The following is a 17824-nucleotide window of genomic DNA, read 5'->3' on the forward strand; positions in this document are numbered from 1 at the left end:
GGTATTTATTTCGGTAGTGGCGCCCTCAAACGACGGAAAGGTCACAACTCAATAATGTCCATAAAATTCGCATGGTTTGCAAATAGTAAATTAATCCTTCCGAAGCTTACATGATTCGAAGGTATTCCGAGTGCAAATGGTATTTTTATTTAATGAAAATTAAGACAAAATTTACCTAAAAACCCCCATTTATTTTCAAAGTTCGAGAGGGAACGTTATCACTCGATGAGCTGGAAGAAAGGAGAGTAGAGACATCTGACAACCATGAGATTTAGCTCCGCAATGCCAAATTGGGAGAATTATCATTATAATTAGTTTTGCTAATTCCCATTCCTCCCCGTGAATTCACGAAACTACATTCATCCGTAGTAAATTTTTTTTTTTAGAGCAAGATCACTCTTTAAGTAAATTTTTCAGTGGGAGGATGCATTTTTTTAAAATGATTATAAGGGGCAAGCTCAGGATCAGGTTCGCTTTGGCAACAAGGGCCGCCATCTGGAGGAGGATGATTCGTCAACAAATGAAATTTGATAATAGTTGATAAACCTCGACTTCGACCGGAGCCTGAGGCGTTACTGCTAAAGGCTTGGTGGTGTCATGATAAGGAAAGAATTACCATTTATCTGGTGAGTCAATATTATCTATCCATTATCTACATAGTTCTTGTTCTCTATACTTTGACCGTATCCGAGCAGTTTTCATACGAAGTAGATTATAGGCCTGTAATCCTGAATTTCGATCATGATAAGAACAGGGAATCAGTGCTGTTTATGATAATGCCATCTCTTTCAGGATTCAGCAATGTTTCTATTTTTGGGTATATTTTGTGGTATTCATAATTTCTCGCCTCTCCTCTTAACTTACTCCAATCCTGAAAACTGATTGGACTTTTCAGCATCAGTTTTTTCACCACAATTTTACTTTCAAGTGGTCTTGGTCTGTGGAAGTTATCATGGCATCCTACAAGCAGGTATCAATCATATTAATCAAACACTTTGCCATTTCTCCTTTAAGTTATGTATTTTGCATTATCACAGCATATTGATAAAATATTTTCTCCTTATAATGCCAATGTATTGCTGCTTAACATTGAGCGTCCTTTATAATGGTCGCAAACTATCAATTTGATAAGTACCTAAACCCTAACCTCAAATTTTTTAGACCAGGGAGAATGTGAATGTTGATGATTTGAGTTTTGAGCATTTAATTTCTCACCATGAATTTTCATAGGAGGAAACCCTCGTGTTATTTGAATATTGTGACAGAACCTATGATACCAAAAGCCCATTAATAAATTTCAGCCTGTTATCGCACATAGCATCTTTTCACCATAACGATGGCGTAAGTCCTCAACCACTCATCTTGTTTACGGTGTTTGAAAATCTCTGCCTCTGTATTATTTTTTTAAAAGAGAACAAACTGACATCATTTCCTGAAGTTCTTGCAGAATTTTCTTTGGACAGAGAAGAAAAATCACGGCAGTTTCAAAGAATTTCCGTTGAGTAGTCTGCGACGGCGCAAATCGAGATACGTGGTCGCGGACTTACACCATCGATATAGAGTATCAGTATCTCTTAGCCAATCTTTATCCATAATTATGCTGCTATGCTCAGAAAAAGTGCAGTATTTTGAATATAACCATGCCATTTCCTCCCATGCATTATTAAAAAAACTCTGAGCATGTCCTCAAAAGGTATAAATGTATTTTGTGCGTTGAACTAAGGAGTCCGATGCACCAGTGCAGCGTTAGGTTTTTTACACCGAAGCTTCCACCTCTTTTTCTATGACATCGTATGTTTTCATCAATTTCCAATAGTTTAGCATTTTGTACTTTCTGTTAGGATTTCTAATACAAACTGCGGGATAATGAACATGTTGCTGGACATATCTGCTAAGTGAAACAAGCTCATTTTCATTGCATTTTCTATTAATGATATCTCTCCATACTTTTTAATTAATAGTTATCATTGATATTGCTTAATGTTTCTCTCCATTGCATTGTTTCAAAATCCCCAATTATTTTTCACTTCTTTTTTAAGAGGAAGAAATTAGCTGAAATATCTGCTTGAAATTTTCTGTGAGTGTTTTTGAACAAGTGACAAGAATTCACTGTACATTTAAAGAAAAAAATTTTTGGTCACTTGTCTCAAACAAGAAATAAAACACCGGCAGTGATTTGCAATTCTACAAGGAAAGATGTCTGTTTTCAACTTCAGAAATAGTTAAGGGGGTATGTTATTTGCAAATAGCCTTACACCGTGACATTTCTAATAGTAAAGTTCATGACATCGGCTGGTCCACAATTGATATTCTGCGTTTGTCTGATGGACAGGAGGAGACTGAGGGAAAATTTAGGGATATGATTGGTCAGCCATGTCCCTTGGTTGACCGGGATTTCTGGCTCAAGTCCTCAGTCCTAGGACTAAATAATCGGCTAGCTGAAGGCATCTTTCGATGGCGGACAACTAGTCAATTACTCAATACATTGAAAGGCTGCAGCCAGGGATCCCTAACAATTGATCAACGCAGCCGACCCATCAAAAGTTCTGTTTTTCCTTAGTCTAGTCTTGTCCAACAGAAAAACAAAACATTTCATTGATCAAGGGACTGCAGGCAGACCTAGGTAATTAACCGGATATTTAAAATTTAAGCAGTTACAAAGTGATTGTAGAATTGAATTACCCCAGTGACATATGTCAGCTCTCAGTACCTAACTATTTTTGCAAGAAAAATGAATAATTTTCATCGTCAATAACATAATTTCTACCAACAATTATCTCGTTAACTTTCATCTTATTTTTTTTTTTTTCTTTCAGATGCTCTCAGATCTACCCACCGAAATTTTTCTAGTCTTCTCCATTGTAAAGAAAATGTAAACTACTTGGTGCCAGTTACATCTGATCTCCCACCATCTTGCCAATGTCAAAGATTGTGTTCTACCCAACTAAAGGCCTGTCATTACGAATCCATTCTGGACAGAATCTTCTCTTTCTCTGTCATATCTACCGTAGTTTCATGTTACCTCAGCTAGTCGCAATAGACTACTTGTCATAACTCCTAAAACTTTTGGGGAAGAATAATTACCAGAAAATAGTGTGGTGTTTTGTTACTACTTTCAGTTACCAAACTTTCATATGTTTTTGCGTTTGCAAACTTTGAAATATGGCCATACAATCTCTTTAGGATAAATTCAGTCTGAATATTAGTGCCATTTCATATTTGTGCTTCTCGGTTAAACCAAAAGTTAACTTTCTTACCCTCAAAATTGGCTGAAATTTTTTTTCGCACTATAAATATTCTTTTCTTTGTAAATTTAGATTAATTGCATCTAATTCTTCTTTTAGTGTTAAGTCATTCAACGTAGTTAGTCAATGAGTGAAGCGTTATTAACAACGCTATCAATCCTTCTAGTTTGAAGCTAGTGTAAAACCAAAGTTTTTCTTTAGTCTAAAGTGTCTAATTTAGTCAAAATGAATTTTGAAAATTCAAGTCACTTTTGGAAGTAGTAATTCTACTTGTTCCGTTTTTTTTAATTATTATTCATTGTTCGTTTTGCATCCTGAGTTTTTGATGCTCATCTAATCATCATGAAAACGAACAGAGAAACAAGTCAAATCCCAAAGGAAGGGGAGAAAGTAGACAACACAGAAGCAGCTCGCACAAAGAAGAAAAAGATGGTCGCAGCTAAAAAGGACTTAGCGCATCAGTGTCCCAAGTGTTCGAAAAGATTTAGTGTCTCGTACTACTTGAAGAAACACCTGAGAATCCATAGCGGGGAGCGACCTTTTGCCTGCAATTTATGTCCGAAACGATTCGGTCAAAAAAGCACTTTGATCAATCATCAGCTTTGTGTTCATCAAATCGGAGAAGCCAAAAAATTCCCTTGCCCATACTGCGAGAGAGTATTTCCAATGAAAGATAGGCTCAAGCTCCACATAAGCGTTCACACAGGGGAGAAACCTCACAAGTAAGTTTATTTAAGTGCTTCTTATTACCTAATTAATTTTTTCTAAAAAAAAATTGTTTTCCTAATTTTTAATCCTAATCAAATTTCACATATCCTTAGCTGTAATTCAAGATCAAGTTTTTTAAAATCTTTTTATTATTATAACCCAACTGGGGGAAGGGAAGACTACTGAGGTACGAGGATAGGGAGTGTATGAAGTAAGGAAATGGTAGAAAGCAGACAAATAGGAACGGAATGGGATTAGCCAATGGCTATTTTGAAAAAAAAAGGGAAAAAAATTCAATAAGTTGTACGGCGTTTTGTGATGCGTAGAGTGATGCAATCCTCCTGTTAGTTCAGAACTTCAAACAGGTTTTTCTCTAAACAACGTTTTTTACCTTTAAGTACACTTTCTTCAGGATCTACTGGATGGATTTACAAAAACTTTGTTTTACTTTATTCCTAACCTTTTTATCTTCTTCTTCTTCGTTGTTATTAGTGGGTTTACTTCAACCTTTTTTTTCTAAGCACAGACAAGTGGGTTTTCCTTATTATTCTTCAAAAAGAAAAGAAAAAAGAAAAAAAGAAAAAAATTGAGGGCCTCATTTACTCATTTTCTTTTAGTTTTAAAAAAATGATGGCACTGGTCGGACATCATTATCTGTTCTGTCCTCACTTCATATTCTTACTTTTACATAAGTCAGAAATAATGTAACGGTTTAGTCAAGAATTATAAAATAATTCTCGAAAATGTTCTCTAGAGCGGACAAAGAGATGTATCATGTGCCAATCCAATTTTCACCTGTTGTTGTTGTGTTTCTGGTCCCATAGTACTAAGGATTATCATCAGTTGTGAGCACCTAATGCAGTTACCAAAAAGTTGATTTTGGTGTATCGCACTCATTTGTCGCTCAGGTTAATCTGTATCCGTTCATCGAGATTCTCATGAGTCTTTGCTACATCCAAAGTCAGCAGCACCAGTGGCGTGGCGTGCTTTGCGCTGTATCAATTGATCTGCCATTCAAACCTATGAAAAAGATTGGTAAACAGGATGTTCGCAACAAACATGATGATCGATTCTTTACCACAGATTCAAATGGAGGAATATCAATAATCGATCTTTTATGCCTCGCCACTGAGTAGCACCCTGTAGCATCTTTGCTGAAAAGTGTTGAAAACTAAAAATGATAAACATTATTGCTTAATATCTGTCAGCGAAGGCAATGAGTGCTATATCTTATATTCACTGCAATGCAGCATCAGAACGTCCCTCGCATATTTAGTCACTGAAAGTTTGTATAACATTTTGCCAACACATCTCAGTTTTCAAGTCCAAAATCTTTCAACCAAAATAAAAGAATCTAAAGTTGAGCTTTAGTAGTTTCCACCAGATTTTTTCCATGAAGAGCCATCTCTCATACTCATCAACTGATAGTAATTGCCAATGGCATGGCAGCCAATTCATGTAGCTGTTGCTTAGAAAAAGTAACGGCTAAATAGGACTGAGTTCATGTTGTCTGTTAGATTGAAAGTTAATTACTCTCAATAGATGGCTTCATACCATTTGTCTAAAGTTAATTTGCTTTGCATTTCAGATGCTGTTTCTGCAAACAGCGATTTGCTCGAGGTAGTCAAGTCATCCAGCATATGCGTAAACATTCCCAAGCAAGACCGTACGAGTGCGATGATTGTGGAGCCAAATTTGCTGCCCGTATTACATTGGCACTGCATTGTAAAAGGCACTTGGGTGTATTGGATTATGTCTGCAACATATGTGGGAAAGCCTTTTTACGCGCCGATGGTCTCCAAAAACACATCACCAGCCTTCACTACAATGTAAAGGCTTTCAAGTGCAAGATCTGCAATCAGCAATTCAAAGGTCACATTCTGCAGCATCTGCAAACTCATCGAAAGGAGAAACCCTTCAAGTGTCAGCATTGTCCAGCCACATTCATTCAGAAATCTCAACTGAAGGTCCACGAACGTAAACACACCGGTGAAAAACCCTACGAATGCCAGTTCTGTCATAAGACATTTGGTCACTCAACAGTTCTTAATATGCATGTCAGGAAACACACCGGTGAGCGCCCTTTCAAATGTTTGATTTGTGAAAATGTGGCATTTTTCCAACTGCCTCATCTTAAAAAGCATATGAAAAGTATCCACAAAACAGATTGTCCGTACTATTGTGTCACATGCAAGACATTTTTTAAAGCTAAAAGTCAGCTCATCAAACACGAATCTGACTGTTGCCCTGAGTCAGCATCTGAGCGAAAATTTTACACCGCTCCTCTCTTGCAGCCGACGACCAACAGCATGCCCATCACAAGGATGCGCCTGTTGTTGGCAGTATTATTGAAAAGGATTTCCACACCTGAGCGGTTGTCTGCCCTTGGCTTTGGGAAACGTTTGATTGACGAAGTGTTGTGTGAATCAATTAAAAATTCTGGTAGGAAACCCATCGTAGATGATAGTTTGAATGAGATGGAAATTTTGAAGAAGAACATAGAAATCTTGCTTGATTGGACCATCCCAAGATCGTACATGCAGAAGTTTAAAACTGAGAAACGGTCAATGGAAGAGCTCCTTGAAGAGTTAACTTCGTGACATGCGTGTCCCCAAGTATCATTTATGCTCTTCTTTTGTGCCTTTTTCAGCGCCACTCTCCACATTTTCTCTCTGTCTATCTCTGCATTTTTTCATACTTCTTTGACGCGACGCATGTTGATGCTTCGCCAAGGAGCTCTTCCCTTTACCCGAGCTCTTACATGATAGATTTTCTAAGACTGCTGATGACTGACTAGATAATTGAGGAAAGGAGTAATTTGGTTTTCCACAAAAAGTCTTGAATCTTGAAAGATTCCATATTTAAAATTTTAGGTACGTTGCAACAACTTTGTTCCAAGATATTAATTAAATAAGTCCCGGAAACTCTCTTATGAAGTTTCTGTGACATATGTATACTTGAGCCCTAAAGGCTATAGTGTAAAATGATGTATGCACCCCAATAACTGTAAACTCGAAGAAAAATACAGAGCTCAAATCGGCACTACTCCAAGGCTTATTACGATTGGACAAAAACATGAACTTAGAGAACTACATAGTTCTTCCGAATCAATCAGTCAAGTACCCAAATGAAGAAATTGTGAACCAAATAGTGCAAGTAAGCAGGTTAAGAATTTGTGTATCTTCTTACCTACTCCTATCTTGGTCTAAAAATTCATTTTTTTTTTTCGTACCTATCAGAAATTTCTACACTGAAGCTATTGATACGCTGTTTAATGTCGGTAACTTTTTATTAACTATATCTGACTGAACTTCATTTTACCGTCATTAAATTAGTCCAAGTGCAGTCAGTAAAATTGAGCCAAAGATTGTTGTAATGTAAACAATTTCTATTTTGATGTTTAATGTTTATTCTGCTCGTTATCAGTCATCAAATAGTTGTTTTCCGTTTTGACAATATTGTATAGCTGTACAACTTTTTTCTTTCTCTTTTATTTTTCAAAATTATTTTATCGTTCTTGTTAGTGCTTTTTACTTACAATTGGTAGCAGTAATGCTTCTCTATGCTATGATTTTTTCGTTTCATTTTGAATCAACGACTTGTTGAAAGAAAACAAGTTCTTTGAGAAAATTGACTCTTCACAAATAGATTACGACCCTAGTTTTCTAGTAGAGAATTCTGCTCTAAGACTTCAACATTGAGATGCTATTCCTCTGTGGGGCTAATGCATGGTTTTTTAATATTCCCGCATAAGTGCGAGATTAATAAATCACCGATTTTCCAGGAGGCTCTCTGATTTGACCATTAAAAATGGCAAGCTTCGGTCAAATGTGTCTTCAGTTCAAAATGAATCAGTAAAAAAGTATGGTTTCCAAATTTCTGATCTTTTTCTGCAGTGCTACATGATGTAATCATTAGACTTGTATATTTTAGATTTTCTATTTTCTATTTTATTGTTTGGTGATTTTTTTTTCTTTTTTTCTTATTTACTTTTTTCTTCTTTTAATCTTTTAATGTCATTGTATGCAAATCAGGTTTTTTTTTCAAAGATCAAAAAAAATTCTGTATTCAGAAGGATTTTCAGATAGTTTTTGGTTTCATCTGCATGCACAACTTAATGAGAAAAGACGAAAGTCACTTAAATTGTTATTATGCAATTCTAGAGTTTCTTCTCTCGTGTTATCAACTGTTTAAAAACATTGATGTGAATCTAGAAAAGTGCGCCCCTGATATCTCTTTCCCCAAATCTTAACCTGTGCAGATTGCTCAGTTGAAAAGGAATAGAAAATTTTTTATTCTTCACTTACTATAAAACTATTTGGAAGTCTTTCAAATCCAAAGAAGCTATCCTGGGTGTAATATTTAATGTTTTAAATGCCAGAAGCTGCTGGTAGGGCACCTTGATGCATCTCTTCAAAAACTTGCACTTAAGATTGCCCAAAAACTAGTCAAATTTTTAACCCCTACTGGCTAAATCACCAGTAGGAATGAAATCCGAAGACACTTGGTCTCATCTGAACTTCGAAATCGGAAGTTAAATAATACTAAATAAATTTTGTACGAGTGAGAAGACTCTTGTATATGAAGGTTCATACCATTGTTTGATTTTTCAGATTTTCTACTAATTACTTATTGGTGCCCTCTGGATAACTTTAAGCACTGTATTAGATAAGTTTTCCTTTCAATGTCTTTATTGTCTTGAAACAATTTCAACGTTGAAACTGTTGAAATGCGTTTCTTGGTTCGCAGCACTGCAGACTTCTGGCCCTACTTAATTTTCTAAGTAGAAAACCACTCAACATCATTTCTTGAAATCTTTGGGGATTTTTTTTCTGTGTGTAAGAAAATTTTAAGCCATGATGTTGATTCATTCTCCTTATAAAAAATTAAGGAGGAGCGGAGATTTTGAAACACTGCAACCGAGATACGCATTTTTGTAGTTTCACATTCTATTGGAGTTATTTGGTGGCAGTTTTGTTTTGTTTGTTTTCCCTAAAGGAGCGGTTAATTTACTCACACCCAATCAGAATACACTTAAACTCTTCATCCAGCTATATTTGTCAGGTTTGTGTGTGCTGAAAATAATTTTTATAGATTAAATTTCTCATTTTCCTCAAAATTTGTATCAGTAGAGTTTAATAAACTTCCTCTGAGTGGGCTTGTTTAAGCGGAATCAGAGTAACTTTATCAAACTTACAATTAGCCTAATTTCCTCTCGTGATTTACTTTTTCACAGAAAAATTAGCAATACTCTGTCTTGAAAGTTTGCATGTATGTTCTGTTAAATTCTAGGGAAACTCACCGAAACGTTTAAAGGGCTTTTTTTTTTACCCGAACTGCAGTGGATCGCCACGGAATGCTTCATATTTTTATCCCGTTCCACTGGTGCGTTCCATGTGTTCTAGTGGAACACTTGGACCGCTCTTCCGAGGTGGGTTGGAGGCTGCGGTTAGGCCGGTTGAACCAGCCCAAACTGCTACTATCGCGTTCCACGGATTAAAAAAAAAAGCCCTTAACACGAAACGTAATTTAGTTTTCTGCCAATAAAATAAAAGATAAGAGGAAATCAGGCAATGTGAATTCCAGTTAGACTGTTCCCTGGCAAATCCATCCATTTGATATAAAGAGGACAAGTGAAATGCATTCCTTAGCAAATCTCCCATGCTATATTCTAGTCTCCAAAGAAATTCTGGCTGGGTGTGAGTAGTTTTATTCGCATGTCTCCTCTGTTTTCTTCTCCTTTAAAATTAATCAATTTAGTTTCTTTGATTGTCATGAATTCATGTGTATGTACCAATCTGTATCGTCTGAATTGTTCTCAGATCAGTTACATATCGGAGGTTTACCATTCAACTCTTTGTTCTAGATCTCGTTACTAACATTAACTTTGTAATTAACGTTTGTGCCATCAAAGTTTCCTAGTAATTTCTCTGACTAATAATGTTACCTCATTGCCTTTTCAAGGTGGTAATGATGACTGATGAAGCAAAATAATTACCAAGTGAGTTTAACTGTCTCTTGAGGATTGAATAATCCGAAGTTTAAAACTGAATCCCTCATTCTCAACGAAAACAACGTAGTTGGCAGTGCCAACATGACAAAAATTTCAAGCCTGCAAAAGGGGTCACTTTTTCCGTCTGCAGCGGTCCAAATCTTGTCACTCGTGTACTTTTTTAGCCATGGCAGTGACATGAACTCAAAGCCAACTCAATGGCTCGGCCGCTCAACATTATTTTGAAACTCCTCACCGCCCCTTATAAAACACCCTTCAGGCAACTTCCTGTCCCCATTCTCATTTTGCCGAAAATAATGGAGAAGCCTGAAAATAGCTTGAAATGTTTTTTGTTTTGTTTAAGTGAGTGGCTTTCATCAGGCAGGACTTGACACCCCCCCCCCCTCCCCCAGCTAGCTTGCGGAATACTTGGACATCATCTAATGTAAAAAAGTGACGCCTTTTGTTATGTTTTGACCTGATCCTCTTTTATGACCTTGCACCATTGTTGCTTTATAGAGTTTTTCCAACTAGAATTTCCAAAAAAATGTAAGGAATTTTTCCAGGCTCAAATCCTTTGTGATCTCATTATTCAATATATCTTGAATCTTTAGTTGATTTCCTCTGCCAATTTTACCACTGGTCAGAAAAAATGGTTCTTTTTCCAGCTCAAAACGCGCAAGTTAAAACATGTCGGTACTTTTGAAAAATGTAGGATTCCAGATGATAATTAATCTAGATATGTGTCAGCAAGTAAATATTTTAGTCCTAATATGTCAATCAAATCTACTCCTGCATCAGAGAGTTTTTCACCTCTTACCGTTTCAGTCAAAGGGGAATCCAGCAAGTTGACGACACTGGCTTTTTTCCATTTAAACCTGTGTTGAATACTCGATTCTAGTTGAAACGCCTGTCTCCTCCGATAATCGATAGATTTCAATAGGTTTAAATAGAGAGATGGTTTCAGTCACTGTCAGCTTACTCGAATATTTCACCAAATAAGACGGGCTTACTCCTAAGCATTTTGGACTTAGTCAATTAAAAGACCCTCTTTTTTCCATTGCCAGTTCTTATTTACAGATAGTAAATTTCTGGCCATTCTTTTCAAATTCAAATCCGCTAAAAAGAGCTTATAAAGCCTATCCCACTTCGAGTTGAAGTGGCACCTCTGAAAATAATATTCGTTTTGACAGTCACTAATCACACTTGTGTGTCAACTCACCCACCTGTGGAACTGTTTGTTTGACTAATGATTATTGCCTAATTCTCTGAGTGAATTTGGATGGGTTCAAAATTTACAAACGGTTTATCTTCCGTAGTAAGCTTGGATTTGACCCTCGTTTTGTTACCAAAAAAAAAAAAGAATTTTGCTTCCGCTTAACCAGTCAGACTTATTTCCTCCTTTAAATTATAAAAAGTATGTAAAGTCGCTAAAATATTTCTAGTCTTGACTAATAGTTTTGTTTGTTTCTGACCAAAAAAATTATTAATATCACCACTTAAAGTTGACTAGGATGAAACTGCCATCGAATGTTATTTTAATTTTCATTATTTCTAATAATTTTTGTTTACTTGGTTTGATGTTACTTGTAAATTAGTCTATTGAATTAGGGTTCACTTTGTTTGGGTTCATTTTATTTTGGTTTTTCAAACTATTGTCATGTTAGTTTTTTCTAGTTTTTTGTTTCTAGTGTAACCAAATTTAAGTGTAGTAAGGCAAAGTATCAAAGATTTTATAACCCGAGACAAGAACAGTTTCTATTTTATTTTATTCTCTCTGACTCTTGCCAATATATTGAAGTTAAGAAATCGTCATAGTCTGATTGAAAGATATGTCGGAAGAGCTGATCTCAGCAATTTGAAAATCCAGATGCAAAAACCGTTCATTATCATCATAATCATGCACCTATCCATAGATTTATGCACCTATGAAATCTGGCAACACTGTAATAGTTTGCTGAATATTAGCTGGATATTTCAGAGAGTTGAAAGTTGAAATGTGTATTGTTGCCGCAAGTTTAGGATCTGCCTCGATTGTCTAGTAGGCACTGATTGCTTTTTTCAATCAACTGTAGAAACAGAAGTTTCATACATATGAAAATCAGTCTGCTATCTAGGAAGAATAAATTTAGAAGTGTTCTCCATTTTGTTTGTCATAGAGGAAAATTTAGATAATGCAAGTTTTATAAAAAGGAAAGGGAAAAAATTAATGTGAAAGAGTAGGCAGGTCAATAAAGTTCCTTTAAATTAAAGTCTGATATTTATTTTAAGGAAATTTAACAAATCCCTGTGCACTTTCATTGTGTAATTAATTAGTATCAAGCACTTATTTATTAGAACAGTCTTGTAGAGGCAAAAAGTAAAAAAAATAATGTAGCAAAAGTTACATTGAATTGTTTGCAAAATATCCCTTCCTTTTTCTCCTCTAAGTTTATAATGATACCCGTTCATTACAGAGTGAAATGGAGGCAAATTCTGGTTACCATTGCCAGTTTATTACGTTTCTACAAACCTTTGCTTCGCCCATCAAGAATATGTTGTGCTTTGCTAAAAGCAGATTTCTTATCAAGCACTATCGATAATATGCTTTATAAGTCATTAATTTTATTCTCTTTATGTCTAAACTTATCTTTTAAAAATATGATGTATATTGAACACAAGAATATCTCACCGTGTTTTTACAGCTTGAGTAAATAGACTAATTACCACGCTCCCAGTCATTTGTTCTGTAACTAGTTAGGAATCTACTTTACATATTCATTCATAATTCTTTGTAGTTACTTTTCCTCTCGATTTTAATGTCTGCAATTTCGTTCGTTACTTCTTAAATGCTATATCCTATGTTTGTGTGATCGATTCATGTATGTGTGTGTGTACTGGCTCTTTAGAATATACTTCGTGTTTGATTCATAACCAGAAGTGTCCATTAATTTTTCTAATCCCTCTTCATTCTAGTTTCCTTCAAGTAATTTGACAGGGCAACGGAAATGAGACTTAGAACTGATATTCAATCTTTTAGAAAAATTTAATTCATCAAGTACAATACAACTTTAAATGGAAATATACAATGCAAAATACATGAGCACATACAGTGTATGAAAGTATCTACTTTTATTAATAAAAATGTATGACAGTTTAAAATAAATTAATTAAATTAAGAGCCATAATACAAGCTGATGAGGATTGCAGCTGAAATGGAAAACAAGGGAGGAAAACCACAAAAAAGGTAAGGCAACAGTTCACTGAGTAGCTAATTTTTTCCTTTTCAAAGAAAATCATGAATTAAAAAGGGGAGTCGGTAGTTAAGTTTAAAATAATGATAAAAATTTGAAAAAAATAAAATAAGATAACAAAAATAAAGAAAATAGATAAAGCAGAACCAGCAATTTTTTTTCCTTTTCAAAATTAACTTTACTAGCTCCTGTTTAAAGGAAATCGATTTTGGTTTTGTTCAATAATAAATGCCAAAAAATAAAACAAAACGTAAGTACAATGAGTATGAGAAGGAACGTAAACAATAAATGGAATGAATACAGTTCATTGAAAAAAAAAAGGATAAGAGAAACAATAAATAAATTTGTGTGGAGTAAAATAAACGTTTCGAAGGACTCGAGTGATTTTGGGGAGGGGGGGGGGGGGGGAAAAGAATTTAAAAGAAACAAGCTCCATTTTCAGGCAAATTAGATCTTACCATAGCTCTCGGCTTGGTTCCTGAGAAACCCGGATCCGTAAATATAATAAATGCTGATCCTTCATCTTGTGAACAAGCAATTCTAATCCAAAAAGTAGAGACTTCTGATAATTATTGAAACTTAGGATGCATCTTCTACTTGACATAACTTTCCCTGCTACTCATATGACAGCAGCTGTCATCTTGAACTGAAGGTTCTAGGACTTTCATGGGTGGAACTCCTTGATGAGATATCATAATTAATTTACCTTTGCCCAGGTGATGTTTTTTTTTCTTGAGCAAAAGCTAGGCGCAATATCGGTACCAATGGATACTTTTGAGAAATGTGTTTTTTAAATGTACGACAGGAGGGCGAATTTAGCTTTAGTTAAAGGCAAAACCTTCCGTTTCATATTTTTATTGAGTAGGCCCAAAAGTTTTTAATAAAACAAGATGATTACAATACATAATAATAAGAGCACAGACATTCAGGAATCGAGAATGGTCAATCTTATTCGCCTTACAGTGAAGTACATACAAGGTGATCCAAAAGTCCTGCAATATCAGCACCATGCATCACTACTGTAATTTTTGAACAAATTGACATTAAGACTTGAAATTTTGTGAGTGCTCTTACGTCAAAGACAACCCTTTGGGGGAACTCCTAAAATTTTAAAGGGATAAAATAAGGGTTTTTAAGGGTGATGCGGGACTTTTGGATCATCCTGTATTAGCTGTCAGACTAGTGATTATGATCTCTGTTAATGATAATTTTGGACAGAGGGACAAAGATTTATTTCATACTATTCTGAGGGAAACTTATCAAAGCAAACACACACAAATATTAAGGAGATATCTACTTGTGAAAACTATCAATAAATATTGCATGAATCTATGCCATTAATACAAAAAAAAAAAATAATTAGAAAAATCTCAATGAGCCAAAGACACTTGGGTGTTATCATAGTTGTTGTAAGCTTATTTCAAATTTCACAAATATGAATAGAAAAAAAATTGTTTCTCTCAAATTGCAGGAAGGAAGAGTTAAGAATTTAAAAATTCGAGCAATTCAATGATGCTTGAAAATAAAAATTAAAGGAAGCTAGTCAAAGCATATAAAAAGCTCCTAAAAAATAATGCACACGCGATTGAGCAATTTCTAAAAAATTTTCCGAGATTGAGATCATACATTTTTATTGAGGAAAAACATTTTCGAAAATGCAGCTGACTTTCAAAGCATCACAACAATCACATTGACTTGAGGCAATCACTCTTTCTACAGTTTTTATATTAAAAATAAAAAAAAAAAAAATTATGAGGAGGGCAGAAATTTTTATTTTTTAACAGCAGCTGAAAGTTTAGTCATTATGGGTTTTCAGATTTGAATTTCATTCAATTACAAACATAATTATTACCTCAACATGATTTTCTTTCATTTGATCATTGCTGAAAAAAAGCAGTTCAACAAATGAGATAACCTCGGAAAAGAATTATTCAAATAATTTAAATTTTGAAAATACAGATCGATTTTTTAAAGCAAAGGAATCCAGCCTTCTTTTTCGATGATTACTTTTTCAGGAATTTACTGTAAAAAGAGAGGAAGTATAGTGATAGACTAGACACACACCTGCAATTAGATTATTTACTCTTACAGTAATTCCACACAAAGCAACGAGAGAGTGTGTCAACATAAGGGCAATAGACCAATAGACACTGTTTAAATCAAGCAAGTAATTACAAAATTTCTGTAAAAATTCTCTCTTCAGCACTTCTGATCAGTTGAAAGTGCAACTTTCAACTTAAAGATCTTTTTGTGGATAAAAAAAAGAAAGAAAAGTCATCTTAACATTGGCAAAAGCCATATTCCATTCAAGCCATTATTAAATCTCTAACATTCATAATGCTTTCTGGAAATGAATTTAAGAATGATTGTGGCTAGAAGGTTACGCATACACAAAGTTCTCAGAGGGACGTATTTGCATGACATACACATCACTAATCGGAGTATAAAAATGTATACTTGGGATTGCAGTGTACTAAGTCTCCGCTCATGTTTTATTTTTCTTTAAAGGATAATTAGCCGATTTTTATTGAAATTTTCATCACTCACTCTAAACATTTTTCTTCGCTGACAGTCCAGTCCAACAGTTCTCTTCAAAATTCCTTAACTTTTCTTTTACTTTTCCCTAGACAATGAAAATTGAAGTATCCCCATTTCTTGCAACCATTTAATTTCTCCACGCCTGAAGACTAAATGACTAATTTTGGTACTGCTGTTTCTTTTCATGCCAACTTTTTCAATTTCTAAAATGAATTAGAACTTTTTATTTCTGTTTTTTGTTTAACTTCGGTTATCAGTTTTGCAAAAAGATTTGGGGAAAGTTTCCAGTGCACAAATAAGAGGTGCCTTACACCCTCAAATAAAATGAGGAAGGTAGCAAAGACGGTACGCAGGCACAATGTTATTGAGGGGTCTATTACACATGGCAGTGAAATTCACTAGATGAAAGATGATCTATGCAATGAATCCTTGCAATGTTGGTTATGCAAATGACAGAGCTGAATTCACTCTTAACAGGATACATTTAATAGTCATTTGCTGGTTATAATGTTAATTTACCCACTTACTTACAAGGGTGGGAAACATTCGTAAGGGTGTTTTACATTTTATTTTATATCGAATTTGGGAGAAGGAAAGTACCAGTAATACGAATTTAGAGTTAATTTTGAAAGGTGAAATTGATAAAAACTTCTTCTCTTGATGAAAATGTGTGACCAAATGCAAAAATGCGATTTTAAATCTTCCAACAAAATAAATAAAAAATAATATACCTTCAGGAACTCTATTTTGAATTATTTTCTCACTTAGCTGAGTATTCACGTTTTTTCCCCCCTCCGTTGAGTCTTAGCTCTAGAGTCTTTGTATCAGTGCATACTCGATCGCACTTGAAACTGTTGAATTTTATGCGGTCATTTCAACAATTTTCAGTATCGAAAATTACAAAAATATACTTTGTACAAAACAATTATTAGTTGATGGCAAGACATTAAAGCATAGATTTTTTAATGAGTACAGTCGAACACAATCGGAATGACAATGAAATGGAATGGGTCGAAAATTCGGAATGTTTAGAAGAGTAAGTCTGCCGACTGTCCTTCGCTCCAGGTTAGGGTCTCATTGTCCTCCGCCGGTTTCAAGTAGTCACTTTCGGTTTTGCTTTGGTCAGATTGAGCGGGTGATGATGGTACATTTACAGTCGAGTGGACGGCCGAGGATGCTCTCGTGACGCCGAGCTGAAAGTCTTGATTCCCTAACTGTGCTTTACTTGGAGTATAGCTGGATAAACTACTGACATTACCTGAAAAAGAAAAGGAGACCAGTTAATCGACATTGCTAAAGTTATATAAGCTTGGCAAAAAACAATAAAATAAAATATCAGGTAGAAGGTGCAGGCAGGTAGAGGATAATACACAAAAAATATTCCGAGAGGCTGGTCGATATTTTGTGTAATTTCGGACCCATTCATCTCCTTCACACGATGAAAAAAGCATCTGAAATGGGCTAGAATTACCCAATAACTTTTTTTCCTGTTCCGGAAATGAGAAAATCGCAGAGAAGCGCTGAAGCGTCATATCTCCGAAGCTTTCAATCGCTTTATACAAATTCGAGAGCCTGGTTCCAGATACACTGGAAAAAAACAACACATTGGATCTAGAGTCCAGACTCGTGAAAACATTGACAAGAAAAAGGACTCTTGATTCAATCGGATTTTTGCTTGAATCAAAACGAGATCCGCTTAAATTAAGAGGCTTGGTTCTTGATTTAAGCTAGATTCTGATTGAATCAAGAGTACTTTTTCTTGTCGATGTTTTTAAGAGTCTGGACTCGAGATCCAATGTGTTTTTTTCCCAGTGTATTGGCTTCGAGAAGCACTGGCCAAAATTTCAAGTATCTATCACAAAATTTGCATATATTGCCGGGAGACACTTTTACCACAGAATATGTTTGTCGCTTGCTTCATTTCTAGCTCTCATTTTACCTTAAAGCATAATAATTCCACATAGATATGACATCGTAAGGATTCAGAATACGCACTGAAAAAAAAATCTCGGCGTTTTTACCAAGGTCCGTTGGTACCTTAACCATCTCAATTTTTCTACCAATAATTGGTAATTTTACCAGAACAGACCGGCAAGCTCACCTAAAAA

General features: G+C 35.1%; 2 protein-coding genes across 3 annotated transcripts in view; one reads left to right on the forward strand and one right to left on the reverse strand.

The window, feature by feature from the left end:
• The first annotated feature begins 466 nt into the window (after nucleotides 1-466).
• Nucleotides 467-12858, forward strand: LOC109035653 (uncharacterized). 2 transcript variants are annotated; one of them, XM_019049363.2, is made up of 3 exons: nucleotides 467-626; nucleotides 2817-3967; nucleotides 5542-12858. In XM_019049363.2, exons 2-3 carry the CDS (start codon nucleotides 3588-3590, stop codon nucleotides 6551-6553), a joined length of 1392 nt encoding a protein of 463 aa, XP_018904908.2. In that variant the 5' UTR covers nucleotides 467-626; nucleotides 2817-3587; the 3' UTR covers nucleotides 6554-12858. The 2 variants fall into 2 exon arrangements, with proteins under 2 accessions (XP_018904908.2, XP_018904917.2); XM_019049372.2 differs by lacking the exon at nucleotides 467-626 and adding an exon at nucleotides 652-970.
• A 93-nt stretch (nucleotides 12859-12951) lies between these two features.
• Nucleotides 12952-17824, reverse strand: part of bif (protein phosphatase 1-binding protein bifocal) — a 74934-nt gene continuing 70061 nt past the window's right edge. Inside the window, exon 4 of the mRNA XM_019049352.2 lies at nucleotides 12952-16974. Within this exon, the coding sequence (XP_018904897.2) occupies nucleotides 16745-16974 (230 nt within the window). The 3' untranslated portion in view covers nucleotides 12952-16744. The remainder of the gene's footprint in view (nucleotides 16975-17824) is intronic.

Source organism: Bemisia tabaci, chromosome 4 (genome assembly GCF_918797505.1).
Source record: "Bemisia tabaci chromosome 4, PGI_BMITA_v3".
In the NCBI taxonomy this organism is placed as follows: domain Eukaryota; kingdom Metazoa; phylum Arthropoda; class Insecta; order Hemiptera; family Aleyrodidae; genus Bemisia; species Bemisia tabaci.

Coding starts and splice junctions, on each gene's coding strand:
- LOC109035653 (XM_019049363.2), top strand. CDS start 3,588: ATGAAAACGAACAGAGAAACAAGTCAAATCCCAAAGGAAGGGGAGAAA. Junction 3,968..5,541: donor ACAGGGGAGAAACCTCACAA/GTAAGTTTATTT, acceptor TTTGCATTTCAG/ATGCTGTTTCTGCAAACAGC.